Source organism: Plectropomus leopardus, chromosome 10, assembly GCF_026936395.1.
Source record: "Plectropomus leopardus strain MGB_pleo_1.0 chromosome 10, ASM2693639v1, whole genome shotgun sequence".
Lineage (NCBI taxonomy): Eukaryota > Metazoa > Chordata > Actinopteri > Perciformes > Serranidae > Plectropomus > Plectropomus leopardus.
In genome coordinates, this window is record NC_142185.1 from 15,246,301 (window position 1) to 15,265,566 (window position 19,266).

General features: G+C 40.0%; 2 protein-coding genes across 2 annotated transcripts in view; one reads left to right on the forward strand and one right to left on the reverse strand.

The window, feature by feature from the left end:
* Nucleotides 1-324: 324 nt before the first annotated feature.
* myl1 (myosin, light chain 1, alkali; skeletal, fast) lies at nt 325-7,326 on the reverse strand. Its single transcript, XM_042495304.2, has 6 exons — nt 7,103-7,326; nt 6,032-6,059; nt 3,878-4,021; nt 2,467-2,640; nt 2,285-2,362; nt 325-882 (listed from the first exon to the last, which is right to left on the reverse strand). The coding sequence occupies exons 1-6, from the start codon at nt 7,223-7,225 to the stop codon at nt 854-856; spliced, it is 576 nt and encodes a 191-aa protein (XP_042351238.1). The 5' UTR covers nt 7,226-7,326; the 3' UTR covers nt 325-853.
* A 2,419-nt stretch (nt 7,327-9,745) lies between these two features.
* cps1 (carbamoyl-phosphate synthase 1, mitochondrial) overlaps nt 9,746-19,266 on the forward strand; it is a 75,733-nt gene continuing 66,212 nt past the window's right edge. Inside the window, exons 1-3 of the mRNA XM_088083124.1 lie at nt 9,746-11,162; nt 13,785-13,875; nt 14,012-14,101. The gene's annotated coding sequence lies outside the window, so the exon portion shown is untranslated. The remainder of the gene's footprint in view (nt 11,163-13,784; nt 13,876-14,011; nt 14,102-19,266) is intronic.

The following is a 19,266-nucleotide window of genomic DNA, read 5'->3' on the forward strand; positions in this document are numbered from 1 at the left end:
ACAAGTATTAAAATGTCTTAAACTACTCTTTTAAAAATGCTAAAAAATGCTAACACATATTTGGGCAAAATTCTCCCTAACCCCGAGTAATTGATTTCAATTGATTTGTTTGTTTATTTGATTTTTTGTAAAATTGGTAATAAATTTCCTTCCAAGTGACATTAAAAAGTCTTTAAAAGTCTTAAATCCCACTTCCCTTTAGCTGTAGGAACCCTGTAGTAAGTGTATTTCTGGAAATGTTAAGCTCTCTCTAACATGCATCCATCTGAATTAATTATGCAAATGATTTGCATAAAAAGTAGAGTCAGAAATTTGGAAATAAAATGGGAGTTTGTGAAAAGTTTATTGTGGCAGGTGGTACAATAAGTTAAGACCTAGGGATGGGTTGGGCGAGGAGTGGATTCCTTTTTAATGGCCAGTCCCGGGCCAAACCAGTCACTTCGCTGGCAGATAGAGAGCCAGCCAGACCGCAAATGATAGGAGGGGGTGGTCATCATTATCCCACCTTCCCCTCCATCACTGCTCCACTTTGAAAACCAGTGATGATAAAAAATCCCCGATGAGACAGGGGGACTTGGGTGAAGATGAGGAGAGAAACATCTTGTGGTCAAAATCAGGTCGGCTTACCGAACAGCAGGAGGAGGAGGAGGAGGAGGAGGGGGAAAAAAAGCACCAGTTGGACAAAAGGAAAACAAAAGTGTAGAACAAAACAAAAGAAGGGTTCAGGAAATATGACATCTCATAGTCCTTTGTTCCCCCTGCTTCCTCAGGTGGTACAGGAAACAGCGAGTGGATGTCGCGACACCATGGGGTCTGCACATATACGATGCTCACCACCGCAGTGGCAGGGTCCTTACACAGACATGATGTGCTTGACAAAGGCTGCAGATGGAGACCAGGGCAGCACACAGAGAGGACACAAGAGAGGGAAGTGAGTGAGTGAAGAGAACAAGTCAATTATCCAATAAAATAAGTTGTTTGATTTTAAATGGACAGCTGTAGATGATATAAAACAAGATATATGTGCCATACAAAATACTGTATATTCACTTTATTGGAATTTCTGTTTAAACTGGAAGTTGACGTCTCACTTTCTGGATTAAAGGGACAGCTCACCCTACAGTCAAGATACATGTTTTTCCTCTTACCTGCAGTTTTATTTATCAGTCTTGATTTTTTTGGTGTGAGTTGCCGAGTGTTGGTGATATCGGCTGTGGAGATGTCTATCTTCTCTGCAATATAATGGAACTAGATGGCTCTCAAAGTGCTAAAAACAACTCAACAGCAATTACTTTTTCCAGAAATGATGTCCCAGTGACTCAATGTATTCCACAGACCTTGTTGTGAGCAGTTTCATGTAGGAACTGTTTTCTTTCTACTGAACCAGATCCACCAATCGTATCACTGCGCTGAGGAAAATGTGCATCTTACTACTAGCTCACCTTGCACCACTGAGCTAGCTAACATTATAGTTCATCTGAAGAGGACACCATTGATGTTTACATCACATGCTGCTGTGAGCACAAGCCTCTTATCCATGAGTAAATGCATGGTTCCTGCTGTGCAGTGATGCTGTGGATGGGTGTAGTTTGGTAGAAAGAAAATAGATACTGCTCACAGAAAAGTCTGTGGATTAAGTTTGTCATGATTTCTGGAAAGACACATTGCTGTTGAGTTTTTCAGTTGTATAATTTTGGCGCTTTGAGCACCACAAGCCAAGTGCAACATAGTTCAATTATACTGAAGAGAAGGTAGACATCTCTGGGGCCGATATGTCCACACTCGACTACTCACACCAGAACAAAATAGTTTGATAAATAGCACCACAGTTAAAAGGAAAAATATTTATTTTTTATTTTGGGATAATTCTTCCCTTTTGAGAGTGCATTTAAAGGGGCACTCCAACAATCTAATAATGCATTTCCATAACAATCCTTACCTTTGGGGATTCATAGGAGACAGATTAAAAAAAGAATGGTTATAACTAACCAATACAGGTTAAGATATTGGTGACATCACCAGTTTTTTTGTTTGTTTGTTTGTTTGTTTGTTTGTTTGTTTGTTTTTCCAAATCTTATCAAGTTCCCCTCAGAGCCAAAGAGGACTGACAGACTGACTGATGTTCTCCATGTAAAGTGAACATCAAGGGTAAAAGTGGTCCATTGCCATATTAAAATCACATAAGATGTTTAATATATATGTTAAACATTACACACGGTGTAAAATATAAAGACTGTTATAGCAGCATCAAATATTAGTCATGATGTTGTAATTTCTGGCTCACCCTCGTAATTGACACAGCCGTTCTCATCCTCCTGTCCTGCCATGAGAGCATCAATCTCAGCCTCAGTCATCTTCTCTCCTGTAGGGGGAGACAGAGAATAACCAGCATTAATAACACACACACACACACAGACACAGACACACAGACACAGACACATGCTAGTGCCCTTGGCCCTGACTCACCCAGTGTTGACAGCACAATACGCAGCTCAGCACCCATCACTGTGCCGTTGCCCTCCTTGTCGAAGACACGCAGACCCTCAACATAGTCCTCGTATCCGGCCTTGTTTGGGCTGTTGATGATGGTCTGGAGCATAGGGAGGAAACCCTCAAACTCTACTCTCTTGTTGGCCATGTCTGCATGAAAGGAGATAGAAATGACAGTCCATTACATCCAGAGGAGAACAAAGTCAGGCAGGTTAGTGACAAAATCCTTGTCAACACATTTTCAAAATCAATAATTTATCTCCCCTTCTCTTCAGGAGCTGTGACAGTTTAGACAGGTACATGTTTCATTTCATTATTTTTCATTTATTATCCTATTTGGTATTTTAGTTCCACAGAACAGACTGAGGCACAGTATTGCTTTTGTCAGTAATGATTGAGCATCATGCTGCTATTTTGGTTTAAAGGTTACAGAGATTTACGCTTGCGTCATCGCCTATCTGCATGAGCAGATCAGAGGCATACCTTAAAATTACAAATCAAAACCTGTCAAAACATTCAGTATGAGGAGCAACACTAGCCCAATTCTTGAATGGGAGAAAAGCTCTGTTGCACTGACCTCAGAGGGTTGTTGAATTCAAATGTGTTCAATGTTTGATCTCACTAACCATCCCAGTAGTACAGAAGTAGACTTTTGCACACCCAGCTGGGATTTTGCATTGCATAATGGAAAGTGTTGCTCTGCACAGGGAGGGACAATGCAGGCAACAAGGTGAATTTTTCAGTCACTACCTAGCAGCTTAAGCAGGATTTTCAGCTTGTGAGGATTTATTGTTTAATTTCTGATTTTTTTGTGACATATCTGCTCCATGTTTTTTTCTCTATAACTAGAAAGACTGATTTCAAAGTACATGAATGACTCCAGCCATAAGAGCAGCTACTCATGATTTCGTACAAACCTACTTCAGAGTTACAATATGTACCTCTTTCGTAAACTGCACCAAAAAAACCTGTCAGAACACTATAAATGAAGTGAGCCATGCATTACTAGCTACTGCACGCAATCTAAACCTCACCTCAAGTGACATATCTGTCTTATGAGCTACTAGCTAGGTTATAACTTTGTCTATTATAAAGTGCTGTTAGCACTGCATATCACACTAATAAAATATGCAAATCACTGTTTTTATCATTATCATTAGAAGGACTAGAAGTAAGATGTTGTATGCCCAGCAGTCTGAAGTAGCCTTTGTGAAAAAATTAATTATTTGCAAATACTTAATAATAAAAAAATGTTTGAAATTTTCATCTCCAAACATAACAAATAGGACAAAACATCTTAAAGGACCTACAGGACTCTAAAACTCTGCCATAATCACAAAATAATCAACTAATTTGTGATATAAAACACGCTGAGTGTATCTCTTACCTTCGGCACTGGGGTTTCCCAGCAGCTTGTTCACTTCCTTGTTGGTGGGGTTCTGTCCCAGAGCGCGCATGATGTCAGCGATCTGGTTGTAAGCCACCTTGTTGTCACCCACCCTGTCGAACAGACCAAAGGCCTCCCTGTAGTCTGCAGAGTAGAAGAAGAGGAAATTAGTATTTTCATATTCATTAAGTGTTTATGAGGTGGTTCAGAGGTGAATGTGCGGATGACTCAACTGCACCTTGTGATGTCATCATTTCGTACAATATTATATTTTAATTATAATGCTTGAGGGACTTTAAATGATTCATCAGCATTTAACATTTCGTTGCATAAATGTGTCTTACACCTAATTGTATTTCTGTTATTTAGGTGTTTTAAAACTTTTTTTAAAAAATTTTTTTAGATGTCATATAATGTTTGATAATCAACATCCTTAATAATGAGCTCCAGGCTCAAAATGCATTTTTTTAATTAATCTTTTTTAATACTTAATTGCAGTGTTTCTTTTCAACATTTTACAGTTTAAACGTTAATTTTCCATTTCAAGAACATGCTCTATTTTTGTTATCCATAAATTTAGTTTGGAAGTGATTTTTCTGTGTCCTTGACACCATCTTCCTGGCTGTCATACAGAGTAAGTTCAAAAGGCACACTTCATTCTGTTGTATATGTCCTCATAATTTCATCCATGTATGTTTTCTAACTGTAAAGGTTTTTTTAAAGCAAATTTGAGTTGTACACTTATAAATAATCTAATGTGTTTTGTTTCATATTGGATACATCTCTGCTTGTTTATAGTGTGTGAAAGGCGTTTCTCCCACAATTCGAGACAGTGGTTTGCCTTTCACCAAGAATAGCAGTAGCTGTTGTCGCCTGCCAGCAGGTGGAGGCAGCTCCTCTACAATCTAACAAGGGAAAAAAATATAACAAGGGCAAGACGTCTCTATAGGTTGTGGTATTATGGGCTGACTCCTGCCGGGCTCTGTCACCACTCATACTATTTCTATCGCAGCTGTCCCCTCTCGCTCTCTCTCAGCAGCAGCGACGGGCTCTTTTAAAAGACCACCTTGGAATTGATAAACATAGCTGAGAATATGAGCCCCCTCCTTTTAAAGGCAAGGCCCCGCTGTGGGTGTGCTGAGTAGAAGTAGGGAATGCTGACTGCAGTGTAACAAGCAGCCGACCAGACGACAGGTCTGGTCAGGTGGCGTCCTGTTCAGGGTCAAATGCGACCAATCGCACACAGGATTTTTTCTTTCAATCAAACTCTATGATTCAACCACCTCTCTAAATAATCCTTTTCACTGACATGAATGGCTGCAGTTTTTGACTACTTTGCCACTATGTACCCTCTTGACAGTGACAAATTTCATTTAATTTCAGGGCACAGGGATATGATTTAATTGCCTTTCAACTTGAAATAAGTTATTTTTAAGTTTATTTTACCTGCTCTGGTTGAAATGGGGCAATTAGCACAATCAGAAAGTGTTCGTTTGGACTGAAAGCCTTCAAATGTTAAGCACTGGATGCACAATACACCACTTTTGTATGCTTTTTGACCTACAAAATGTTGCACTGATTACACTTAAAAATGTGTAGATATGTTTCACCGTTTCACAGTGTTTTTGAGAGGAGTTTTTCCTCATCTGTTCTCATCGGTCCAAGGACAGATGATTGTCGCATGTTGTAAAGCCCTCTGAGGCAAATTGTGGTTTGTGATATTAGGCTTTATGAATATAATTGAATCTGAAATATTTCGTCTTTCGTACAACTAGAGAGGCATTCAGCCAAGAAACTGTGTTTTTGCTTAAAAGGCTACCATGTTTTGATTGGTTTTTGTCATGTAGCATTCAAGATTTTATTTGCTTCAAACCATGGAATGTCAAGAATGTCAAAACACAAAAAAAAGAGGCGACCATCTGTCATGGACACTTTAAGACCGAGTGCCAAGTCTGTAGCAGGTTGGCATTAAGCTTTAAAGAATGAGCATTGTTTCACGCTCCTAAGACATATTAGTCTCTTGCATAATGATTTACTGTATCAATGGCTTTTATGATTTGTCAGACAGCGTGCCAAGAGATATTTTGGAGCATGATGAGTTGAGTTTTATGTGCAGTGTCACATGGTTGCAAAGGTAAAATGAGGTATGCTCACCATCAATCTGGTCTGCGCTGAACTCCACCTAGAAGCCAAAACAAAGCAGCCACATTAGTATGAATGCAAGAGTTTTGAAACATCATTTAATCAATAGCACAGCCCCTTGTATTTAAAAGGCTGGCACAACTAGGCATTCACACTTAATCTGGACTAATTAATCAGGTCTACACTGAGGATTAAACTTGTCTCTTTGCCAGAATTAGCTTCACCCGATCTGTGGAGGTCCATCTTTAGCTACATTAACATGTCCACATTTGGTGTCACCCTGCATAGCCATCACACATTAGTCACCAGACTGTTAGTCCAATCCGGACAGCTGGGGGGCGTGGCCTAGATCATGGTGCGCTATCCATGGTTCTAGTCATTCTTTTCAGTCAACTGTGCAGTACAGTGAAGTACCTCAAACCTGCTGCTGCTCCTCTCACTAACCTCTCCAAACTGTGCATCCACTCAGAGATGTTTATATAAATATGTCAACCCTGGTTAGGATTTTTAGCGCCTGGGCAGATATGTCAACAAGTCCAGAAATCTATATTTATTATATATATAAAATTACGTCACAGGAAAAAAAACATATATTAATTTAAATTTTTTATTTACTTTTATTAGGGTAGTTTCTTTCTTTCCTTTTTTGCTTATTTTCAGGTAATTTTCCTGTGAATTTTTTTTCTTGCTAATTTTTGATCCAAGTCTCAAACAAATTTACTCAGGTTCGATAGGATTAAACCAAAACGTAATCAAAATTTTGACTGCCAACAACACACACACACACACACACACACAAACTAAATAAATGAAAGGATATGACGTAGAAGAAGGCTGCATTTACATTGTAAATACACTGACACCATTGATCAAAGAAGTCCCTTGTTATCCCCTATTGTCCCTCCTTTTATTGCTTGAAATCAAAAGGAAAATATTGCTTGTTGCCCTTAAGAACCCCTCTTAAAATCTACTTCTGTCATGCAACTCTGATTGGAAAAGTTAAATCCCAGCTCCACCTGAGCAGCCATCGTCCTGTCTCTATCCCTCTCTACAGCAGTAGTCCTGCTTTGACGGTCATGGTACCTTGACGGCGGACAGGTCGATAGCAGGTGCCGCTGGAGCAGGGGCTGGTTCTGGTGCCGGTGCAGGTGCAGGTGCAGGTTCGGCCTTCTTGGCGGGAGCCTTAGGGTCCTTCTTGGGTGCCATTTCAGCTGATAGTAGTACTGTGTTCCTGAAGCACAGACAATTCCCGGTTCGGATGACAACACAAGGAGTGTAGCACAAAGTGGAGGGGACTCGGAGCAGGAGATCACCGCTGGGGCGTATATATATGAGGCTATTTTTCCTCTTGACCCCCGTCGACGCTGTCCTCGTGTGAGGATTGGATGGCGGAGGGGAAGGGGTGTGTGTGTGCGTGGATGGGTCCTCTCTAAACATGGAAAATAGGGCTCCGGCCCAGAAAGCGTTTATTTACGCCGCATATCTATAATAAAAAACGAAAACACTCGGAAGGGCGTGAAGGTTACCTGGGGACGTGCGATATCCTGTGGACCTCAAGTGAGCAGTTCCACTTTTACGCACAGCGTTGCGCGCATTTACGCACAACCTGATCTCGGCCTAGGAAGCATTATCGACTATTGAGGATGATTAAGCGCTTTAAAAGTTATAAGATGTTAAATGACGAATAATGCCCATTTTGCGCTCTATGTAATCTCACGTGATAAGAAAGATGGGGAACTAGCCACTCATGCAAAACGACTCATTAAAGCCTAAATTGAGTACTGAAAGAGAGGGAGAGCTCTTAGCTGCAAAGTGGGGAAAAGATCAAATGTTGGGTTGCATAACATCTTACTCACTCCAGTAAACATCATCCTGTGCCAGGTAGAAATTAATGTTTCAATGAATGGCCATAAGATACTGGAAATAAGGCGGGGAGGGTTCCCGGAAGATGTTGTTGGTCATGTGCCCTGAGCTCTGTAGTGTTGACATGTACTGTAGTTTACATGTCAACATCTACCTTCATCTTTTAAGCCAGATCTTCAGACCTGGACACTGTGTGTGCTTGCCACCATCAAAAGAAAGCTAGTAGCATAAGTAGAGACGCAACCCACCTGAGCCACAGTCTGTTTGTCCCCTTACCACAAGCGAAGACACAGAGAGCCATAAAATCCCAGACTAATAGACTGCGGAACAGCTTCTTCCCCAGAGCCTCCATCACCCCCTCCTCCTTAACATATGCAAATACAGACCTACAGTATAGCTGTTATGCACTGATTTACGCACATGCACTTTATATTGTGGAATGACTTGATCCACAACGCACTTTAAATCTTTATGTATTGACATTTCAGACACACTTATCATTTTTATTATTATTTATGCTTAGATGTATTTGTCACTGTTTCATCTCACCATTATCTGTGGTTTTACCACAGATGTCTTGGTGTTTTAAATTCAGCTTTAGCTTTCAGTTATTTCTTTGTTTTGTTTATGTACAGCTGTCAGCCTGAGAGTAACCAAAGATAATGCTGTTTTACATCTACAATGATAAACAAAGTGTCATATATCGTCAGAAGTCAGGTCTCACCTTGACAGTTTGTATCATTCCAAATGGAGTTAAGTAATATGTCCATGTGTAATTTTTGTAGAGGTTTTTTTTCCTCTATCATGATAAGACACTTTTTATGCACCACAATATTGCTTATGTGGTTGTTACTCATCTCTGACTGCAGCTTTGCTGGACTCATCCAAGGCTCCATGTTTCCAACTGCTGTATAACGAAGTAATTGGTAAACATTGCACAAGCAATGCACTGAACTGGCCTTTATTTGCAACATAGCATAGACCCCAGAATTTACCAACATATAATAAACATACACCAGGATGAATCTAAGATAAATGTATTTAAAATAATGCACAACTTATGTAGAATGCCAGCATTCGGTGTAGCCCTTAGAACACAACATAGCTGGCTGAATATAGCATTTTCTATCAGTGAAGTGATCAAACAAACCAATGATGGATGATATTTTATTTAAGTAAAGCAATACCACAGTATACAAATACTTTGTGGCAAGTAAATAGATGTCGTGCATTTAACATTTTACAAGTAAACATGTGAATGGACTGGCATCTAAATATACTCTATAAAAAAGAAGTATCCATTATGCAGAATGTCCCATTTCAGAATAATATGTATTATACTGAAGAAAAGCAGGGAGTGTTAATGATGGATTTCTAACCAGTTAGACTGCCTTGGATGCATTTTCGGACTGTCACAGTATGCTGGACATTCATTGCTTTTTAATATTATGTAATGTATTAAACTATTGGATTATAACTATTGATACATTAATGTGTTCTTCACTTTAATGTTGCAGCTGGTAACAATGGAGCCTATATGTTTTACTACATTTACTGCTGGGTATTGGTCCATAATAATACACTGTAATTTATTTGTCAATTATATTTTGCATTATTAATCTGAATCTACAAAGTAACCTAAGCTGTTGGATAAATGTAGTGAAGTAAATGTACAATATTGTCTTCCAAAATGTATTGGAGTAGAAGTATAAAGAGGCAGAAAATGGAAATACTCGAGTAAAGTATACCTTAAAATTGTACTTAAATACAGTACCTCAATAAATGCACTTAGATACGTTACACCACTGGTGGGTAGGTAGGAAGGTAAGTAGATAGATGGATAGATAGATGGATGGATGGTTGGATGGATGAATGGATAGATAGATGGATAGATGGATAATGCAGATGTTATTGGAAAGAAAAACATGCAAAGAAGCAACTGATCAAACTAGTTCATATTTGTATTTGAGAAACTGTGGGTGGACTGGGCTTTAAGTGGACAGGTGGTGGAAGAGGTGTCTTTCAGATCTAATAATAAGCCATTGTTTATTTCAGTCACTGACAGTGTGTGTTGGGTCGAGCAGCACCTGTGTTCAATTTGGTGGTCTGTTGGTGAGACGAGCAGTCACCGCCACTCCCAGGACGGATGTGACGTAAAAGCACAGGCCAATGAAGATCTAGTGGAGCTTTCAGCTGCTGATGCCAGTAACCCAGACAAGGCTAAGAGTGCAAATTCTGTCTCCTTAATTCTTGTCTATATCTGTCTCCCAGTGCCAGCAGTGTGGCCCTGCCCCCACCGCCATGACAGGGCCTGGTGACGAAGGAACTGTATGAATTCTTCTACCCTACAGCACCCACCCCCACCCCCCTGCTTTCACTGACCCCATCTCCACGAGGGCAAGCCAGAGAAAGCCTCAGTCCCTCAGCTGTCATCAGGGCTCACCCCCAGCACCCCACTGCACCTTCTCCGAAGTCTGACTTCCCTTCACTCCCTCCCCTATAGAAACTCTGCCCCACTGCTTGCACCTGTGCTGCAGTCCATTCTGAGCTCCACTATAGAATCTTAATGGATTCAACAGTATGGAGAATCTGCTCTCTGTTACGATGTGATGGCAGGTCAGCTTGTTAAAACAAAAAATAAGAGATTGTGTTTATTTGACAAGTGCAATAAGTTTTAAGGTGTGAATTATACACAGTATATACAGCATTAAGTTGCACATGAAGCTTAATATTCAGTTTTAGATATTTAGGGAAATTTAAATTATCAATAGTGTTGTTTTTTTAATCCAAAGTGAGTTTGTGTGCAGTGTGTGGAAAGTGTTATAACACTGAATCTGCAGTGTTTCATCCATTGTCACTGTAACTCCACTGCCATATTCCAGTTCCCATGTCAAATAACAAAAAGCACTTTTAAAAGAGAAAATGATTCTGCTTTGTGTTGTTTGCACCAGCAGCCTGCAGGTTTCTAAATACATTTTAGCACTGATAGCTGTCAGGTCATTCTAGGTATCACATTAGTAAAGATAAACGATCCTCTCCTTTTGAATAAACATGTAACCCTTTACTTATTCATCATCAGTGTCCAGCTCCTTTGGGGAAGCCATACTGGAGATGTGAGGTCAGAACTTTTAAAGAAGAGAAGACCGAGGGGTTCAACTGTACAGCAAAGGCCACAACAGTGACACATGCCACGGGAAGATCCATTTCAACAACCACCCGTGCTGACCACCACTGCTATCCATGATGGCAGAAAGAGGAAATTCAATTTAAAGGTCCACAGGTCAGAGGCTGTGTTGTCTGTCTTTTTTTTCCATTGAGCAAAGCCTTTGTCTTTATGCTTGTCAAGAGATCATCTTGGGTATTGTGCAACTCAGAATGTCAGAAATGTATAAATCAACATAACGAGCTTTAGAATTTCCTTCCTCAAAAAGATGCTTTCAATGAGCTGATTGGAGTTATGCAAACACTTCTCAGAGGCAGAGATATTATCATGAAAAAAGGGAGGATATGAGTTGTGCAAATGGCACACAGTTGGTGGCATTATATTAAATCCTACAACTCTGGCCTTACTCACTAAACAAAACTACATCTAAAACAAAGGCATGGGCCGTAACCCTACATTTGGTTTGGTTTTGTGACAAGCCGCATCAGCTTTTAAAAGCAGACTTTCACCATGCAGCTTCCACCAGCTCCAGATTTCACCATAGTTAAGGTGCAGTTGTAGTTAAGTGCATGGCACATATCCTCAAGACAATCAGCTGTGCAGGAAACAACAATGCGTGGGCACAGTAATGTCTGCTTTGCCTTAAAGTGGAACACGACCTAAATTAATGAATTTTATTATTATTTCTATGACCCTAGGGAAAGTGCAATTAAAAATCATGAACATGAGCTTCTCTCTCAAAGCCAGAGAAGAAGCAGAGAAGTCTCAAGATTGTGATTTCATAGGATATAAACTCTGGAGCTGCTCTGTGGACTATGGATAGGAGCCTGATTTTGTGGATCCACAGTGTGTTTGTTTTCATTTTCATACCCAAAATGGGCTTTATTCTATTGTAGTGTTCTCAGTTCTGAAACAAAAAAATGTTCCCATACACTCACAACATTTTTCTGTGTCATCTAGAACATCTTTTTCTAAATTACTGTCTTTGTAGCAGCTCCAGACTTTCATACCCTATGACATCACAATCTGAATTTTAGTACTCCTTTAAAATTGGGAGAAAGTTGTTCATGTTAACAATATTTTTGGAATGTCGTAGACCAAATTTAAATTTAGTGGACAGAGCCAAAGAGACAGCTTTTATAGATTAGGGGTATTAAACAAAGCTCATTTAAAAATAAGGCAAAAATTAATATTAGAGGGAGGATGAAGCTCATCTTATTATGACTTACAGCTCTTACTTAACACTGAATACAGCACATAAGTTATGCAAGTGGGTAGTTAGTGTGTCTTCTACGAAGCTTAAATGATACTGATCTATAAATATCCTAGTTAGGACCAAGACCATGAATGACAGGTGTCAGGGCTATTGATATTTCTTGACCTGTGTTCCTTTTTTGGGCAGTCTGGTGTAACAGCTGACCAACACGTGCTCTGAAAATGTGTTTATTCTGCCCTTTTATAATGCAACTAATCTTTTTTTCCTTTAGCGTTAAGCCAACAAAAGCATGTGTGCAAAAAGTCCACACTGCCTTTGAAAAGATTATGGTAGAAATGAAACTAATTTGTTCTGCAAACCTTACTCACTAATGACACCCACATTGCCTTTCATACACAAAGGTTTAAACTTAGCCATCTCCCCATGCAACTGTGTTTCAAACATTATCATGAATATTATTTTGAGCCTGCGGGGAATAAGATCAGATGAAACATCAGTGATCACTGTGGGGAAATGGGGATGTTCAAGCGTCAGCAAACAGTAATGGGAAGCAACAACCAAAGTGGAGTACAAAATGGAACAGAACAAATGGGGTGTATTTAAACAAAACACTATTATTAGCCAGCTACTTCATTTTTATTAAAATCATTTCACCTAATTTGCATGAGCATTCTGGAGAGATATTGCTGCTTAGAGAGGAATGCTGCAGGCTGCAAGCTTTCACAAGCAAGGATGAAAAATATGTTAATCGAATGAAGCAGTGGTAACCAGGTTGATTCTCATCAGCTGAGACAAAGAGGCTTTCTTGGATCTTGTCAATTCTGATTGAAAAGAGATTTGGAAGGTTTGGATGTTAGCATAATATTTTGCTAACTACAGTATTTGCTTGGATCTTTTCTGTGTTACGTCCTCACCCTCTATGTTTGTCTTTTGGCAGGGGTGAGAGCCCTATAGCGCCTGTCGAGGTTTGCGTCAGGACAGGTGCTATAATAGTCACCTCTCAGGAATGATGGTGTGATCTGAAGCACTTGTGCCTGCTTGCTGCAATGCAAGTGCAGTAATATGACTATCCCTGAGTTTACTTAAGTTTACATGTTGGCTGTTCCAAGACTATAACATCAACCATGAAACTGTGAGCTGTACAATTAAAGGTCCAGTGTGTAGGAATTAGGAGGACAAGCAGGCAGAATTTGAATATAATGCAATAAGTATGTTGTCTTTAGTGTGTAATCACCTGAAAATAAGAGTCAACATGTTTTTTTTTACTTTATAATGAGCCTCTCATAGCAGGTCCTTCTCCACAGAGTCTGCCATGTTGCACCACCATGTTCCTACAGTAGTTCAGAACAGACAAACCAAAGACTGGCTGTAAATAAATCCGTCCATGTTTCCATGTGTTTTCATTGGCCACTATAGTTAAAAGGCTCGCCGAAAAGTATTGTAAAAACACTAAACTGCTTTATTCAGTGTTTTTTTTATATATTTTTTTTACCATTTTTAATTGCCTGGTCTGTTTGTTTTAGAAAGGAGGAGACCTCTGCAAATAATCGCAAATAATTCAGCTCCTGCAAGAAAAGCTCTCTAAGTCTGGCTCTAAAGTTTTCAGAGAAAAAGGTAAGCACATATTAGCAGGTGCTAGGCTAGCAGCCTGTCTGCATTAAGCCAAACAGCACTGGTAAAACATTGATTTGTAAAATACTTTATTTAGTGTTTTTTCATCTCCTAATCACCTGGTCTGTTTGTTTTGCAGAGGAAAAGACCTCTACTGAAAATTTGGCTTCCGGTACAAACCTCCTGAAAAGTGAACACTGAAGGAATCCTAAACTGGAGTTTATACTTGGTAAACAGGAGATGTGTGAGTTGGTTGCAATCTTTAGTCCTCACTGCTATTTGTCACTAAATCCTACAGGTTCTTTGAAAGAAAAATGACAGAGGAACTGATTTCAGGACACGAGGCCTTTCCTGACCCTGGGGTTCCTACTGTGTTAAGCATGATTGATGAAATGTGAAGAACCTGAGCTTGAGAAAAAAACATCATGCAATGAGTGTAAGATTCCAAAGATGGTGCATGCTCCCGAGTCACTAGCGCTCGCCTCTGTGAGGAGTTGGCACATCAAGCAGGTTGCTGTTAGGGAGGAAATGAGAGGGAGCACTGATCTACTTCCTTTGCCACAAAAAAATGCAGCAGAGGTCATCCAGTGCCATGTGTGATGACTAGAGAGTCGGTATTAGACTATGGTTCTGTCCACACCCCCCCTTTTTGAAACCCCGAGTGCTTCCTTCCCTGCCCTCCAACCATACCAAAAGGAATGAGGCTGTAACTGAGCCCAGGGGCACAGATGGAGCCTATTTATAGTCCCTGCAGAGAGGTGTGAAGTTTCTTGGGATTTCTAAGAGCGGGGGCCATGGCTCCTTAAGGGGACTGATGCAGCCTCTGTGGCCCGCATGCTCTCTTTCCCTCTGATGCGCTCAAAAGCCCTCCACTGGCCACACAGGAATTAGATGAGGGGCAAGCTAAACAAAGCAACTTGCTGCCCTTTTTACTGGGGACACTACATCACTACAGAAGAAGGGAATCCGATACTGGCCCAAAGGGACAGTCTCCTCCTTCTCTTTCTCCAGCTGATGACTTGGTCTTCCTTTTACAACTGAGGTTGCCATCACCCAGAACAAGAATGGCGACACTGTGTGTGGGTCTTCTTCTGACCTGACAGTTCATCCTGTAACACTTCATTAGGAGCAGAGTATAGTATAGATAGCATATGTGTTTACCCCATTACAGTTATGGAGCCAGGAGTGATCCGCTTTATAATAATTGTAGACCCTCATGGTGGATAATTAAGAGACCTACGGGACGAAAAGTGATCTCAGCCTACATTTATCTTCAGGAGGCTGTGACATGCTCATTTATTAAAGGTCCAGTATTTTAGGATGTTTTCACATTGAGTATGATTGTTTTGTACGAGGCCCCCTCCCCTGCCGGTCAGTTTTCATATTAAGTCATTCCGTGCCTAGGTACACTTATGTATAGTATGTACACACTCCGATACAGTAGGGGGTGGTATGTACGTAGTTGGTTTGTAATCTGCCAGTACACACAAAGAAAAAGAAGCAACAAATTGCGTCATTAACTAGGCAGATTTTATTTGTTTATGTCCACGTGTCCCAGACCACATGAGATATATAATCCCTCCACCGTGTTCTGGGTCTATCCCAGGCTTCCTACCAGTTGGTTCTGCAAGGAAAACAGGAGGCACCCTGTTCAGGTCTCCTAACCACCTCCGGTGGCCCCTTTTGACAAGAAGGAACAGCAGCTCTTCTCCACGCTCCCGTCAAATGTCTGAGCTCCTCACCTTACCTCTCAGACTGAGCCCAGCGACCCTATGGAGGGAATTAAGTTTGGCCTCTTGTATCTCATTCTTTCAGCCACTACCCAGACCTCATGACCACAGGTGAGGGTTGGAACATAGATGGACCACTTAATCAAAAGCTTTGCCTTCTGGCTCAGCTCTTTCTTTACCACAACAATGAATGAATGATGAATGCCTGCATCTCTGTTGGCAGCGTATCAAACTGCCTCTCCAGCTTACGCTCCATTTTACCATCACTTGAACTCTTTCACTTGGGGCTGTAATGCTCCTGACCCAGATGGGGCAATCCATCGTTTTTTGGCACAGAACCATGGCCTCAGATTTAAAGGTGATGACTCTCATCCCAGCTGCTTCAAAGCCACACTAGTGCCTGCTGGAGAAGCCAACAGAACTGCATCATCTGCAGAGAGCAAAGATGCAATTCGGAGGTCCCCAAACCGGATTCTTTCCTGGGCCTTTAGATCCTGTCCATTATGAATTCTCAAGTGGTCGAAAGGTTTTACTTTTTACACCAAATCAATCAATGTATCCTCTAGTATCAACCCAAAAAATGCTGCAACATCTTATGAGACATATTTGAACAATGATGGGAATGACCATCATATACCTCCATAGTAATGCTCTAATCCCCTATATACTCTAAAATTTCAAAATAAGTGTCTAACCAAAAACACAGTATACACAACTATAAAGGTGGAGCACATCAGTCCTGAATTGATTTTCATAATTTACTACCATGGGTTTATATCAGGCACCACATGGTTGAGGGCCAAAATGCATTTTTCATCTGCTGCTATATTATGAACCATGCAGACCTCTCAAGTCAAGAGGCAGTGTTCAGTCTTTTTTTGCATCTGCGCTGGATAACCTGATGTCTTTTAGAAGTCTTTTAAAATGGGGCTCAAAGTTTTTCTTTTTATCAGTCCCTTTATTAGATTAAATGTGGGACTGTAGTAAATTTTATTCTCCTGTTTCTCCTGTTTCTCCTGTTTATGTCTAAGTAAAGCATTTCAAATTGCCTTGATGTTGAAAGATGGCATATAAATAAATTTGCGTCGTTGCACCTCAGAATGATATATAAAGTGCCAATATCTTCAAACTGGTATGTCAATCTGATCCTGCCCTGAACAAACATCATCATAGATTCTTCAAACAACCATCCATTATTTCTGTCATCTCAGGGCTAAGACCGTGCTTGGAAACCTGGCAGGCGAGGGAGCCGGCCTGCCTTCTATTCGCGTCCTCTCTTAAGCTCGGTCACCATCTAAAACTCTCTCTTGAAACCGCAGACAATGTGGGGTCCCTCCACCGTGGACAGACACTGCAGCTCACTAGTCTGCACCCTGGCCAATCAGTGGAGGAATTCAGATGCCAGCTAATCACAGCCCTCCCCATAATAAAGGGCCATACAGTACATTGCACAGGCTTCTCATGTTCTCGCAATCATCACCTAGCAATTTTCCACTGTATGTGATTCATTATTGACACTAAGTAGCCTGGGCTGTTTTTTGAAGACATAGCTGTTTGAAAATAGAAATGAAAATAATTCATTAAAAATCTCATTTGATTGATTGCTAAAAATAGGCAGTTATGGATCCTGAGATTTACATTCATTCACTTACCAAGAAAGCTTCATATGATAAGCACTGGGCAAAAACCATCGTGCTATGCCATTTTAAAGGTCTAAAATAAGTAAAGACAAACTCTATTTTGTAGCTATGAGAAAGTAAGTCACAGAGACTACTTGTGCATAGGGCCGTGAATTTGGTGCTATGCCCCTGGTTACAGTAAGAAAAATCATGTTTCAACTTAAAATATATGATTTTGGTGGCACCATCATGGCTGGAAACTCAGCAATATGTGGGTATAAACCAAACACTTCAAACAGAGCAATGACTCCCAGTTTTGTTAACTGTTGGTCTGTGCAATGTGGGTTTGTAGGCTACTAGCCTTGCTGTCATGCCACTTTCCATTATTTGATGACCAAGTTAGGTCATGTACTACGTTACTTTAGAAATGTTTATGTGTGAAAATTTGTGGTTTGCAGACACCTGCAATACCAACATTTTATTCTGGCAATTAGGCTGTTTATTTTACTGCAAGAAATAACACTTTTTGTTTAATAGTGGAACGGTTACATGAATAATTATCTAGTTAAGTGTTGTGTGGCTTTATGTTTTCACTGTCCAAAAATGCTTACACACTTAATATGAGGCCTCTGTAGTTGGAACACGCCCCATGTTTAACATGATTACAGATCTGTTGTGTGATTTGTATTTTTAAGGACATCTTTATATGGGGTCATGATTAATTACTGTAAATGGAGGTGAGGAATTGGTAAGAAATATTGAGGGTCCATGTATTAAAGCCAAATGAAGAGAATACAAAAGCTGCATAATTTCAAATTTCCTAATGTTAAAAACCTCATGATCAAGCACAGTTTGTGTTAGATTCTACTCAGGTGCAATCTTGAGCCAACTACTGGACTTGCATTTCTTACATTTGTTTCACTGAAAGGCCTGGGACTTAAACAAGGAGTCTGGGACTCCTAGTGGATCATCAGAGTCACTTCAGGGGGATGGGCAAATTATTGTGGGATAATTTTGTGATTTTTTTTTTCTTTTTTAAAATTTAAATATATCTGAAAATGCAAATCTATATAAATCAAACATATTTTTGCCATTTGCAACAACTACTACAACAACTTTTTAAAGCAAATACAGGTCAGTACTGCAGAATGAATCTGATGTGGCCCTCTACCTGACAACCACCATCCACCCAGTTTAACATGCAGTGCAGTTTTATACAGTAAATGTAGTAGGAAGTGTCTGCTCTTCTTTTCAGTTCTTAGCCTGAAAAACTTTGAAAACCCCTACTTTAAGGTAATGGCATCAGATGTCAATCAGTCATATTATAATATCTACTATATAAGAAATTAACAAAAAAAAAGAGGATATATATTTATAATTCTCTTTATTATATATGTTGTGTATATGTTATGTAGAAAGAGGAAACCTTTAATTAGCATTTTTGGCACTTTCTTACTTTTCCTTTTTTAATTTTTTTTCTAATTATCTTTTAACTTTTTATCAATTTCATGCTGTTTTTGGGCCATTTCTTGTTAAGTTTCTTGTTGCCCCCTCCTGTGTTTTTGAAAGAAATCAAGCCAATTTTTTCATGTTTCAAAGGGTTAACTGCATTGCTTTAGCATCTGTTCACTGTTCTTCTTCTTCAACAAACAACAGTCTTCTGCTACAAATATTGTCCGTTAGACACTGAGAACAAACACAGACCCATGAGCTCTGTAGTAACAGTAAAGTTCTCAGTGGAGAATAAATATCTAGCAGTGTAAATATATCTTTAAATGCATCACTTCCTACGTAAGATAAATATACGAATGTGGACTTCGATGTAGGTGTCGTGTTAACTGCAAAGCCGTTATAGCTTCTGCTACACGCTGGCAGCTAAATGATACTAGAGGCGCCTCAGTTGTTACTATAACTCATAAATATGGAGCAGCACTGTCACCTACGCATCGAGCGTGTCACTATAACAGTGACTCAAAATCCCTCTGATGCTTTGTTAGCGAATATTACCACTGGATGTCACCAGTGCTCCATAGATCTACTGAACA

What these genes read in the sequence shown, in the direction of transcription:
- myl1 (XM_042495304.2), bottom strand. Translation starts at nt 7,225, where the DNA reads ATGGCACCCAAGAAGGACCCTAAGGCTCCCGCCAAGAAGGCCGAACCT. An exon ending in CAGCGCAGACCAGATTGATG is followed by an intron (nt 4,022 to 6,031) that starts GTGAGCATACCT and finishes TCTACTCTGCAG; the next exon opens with ACTACAGGGAGGCCTTTGGT. An exon ending in TATTGTGCTGTCAACACTGG is followed by an intron (nt 2,363 to 2,466) that starts GTGAGTCAGGGC and finishes CTCCCCCTACAG; the next exon opens with GAGAGAAGATGACTGAGGCT.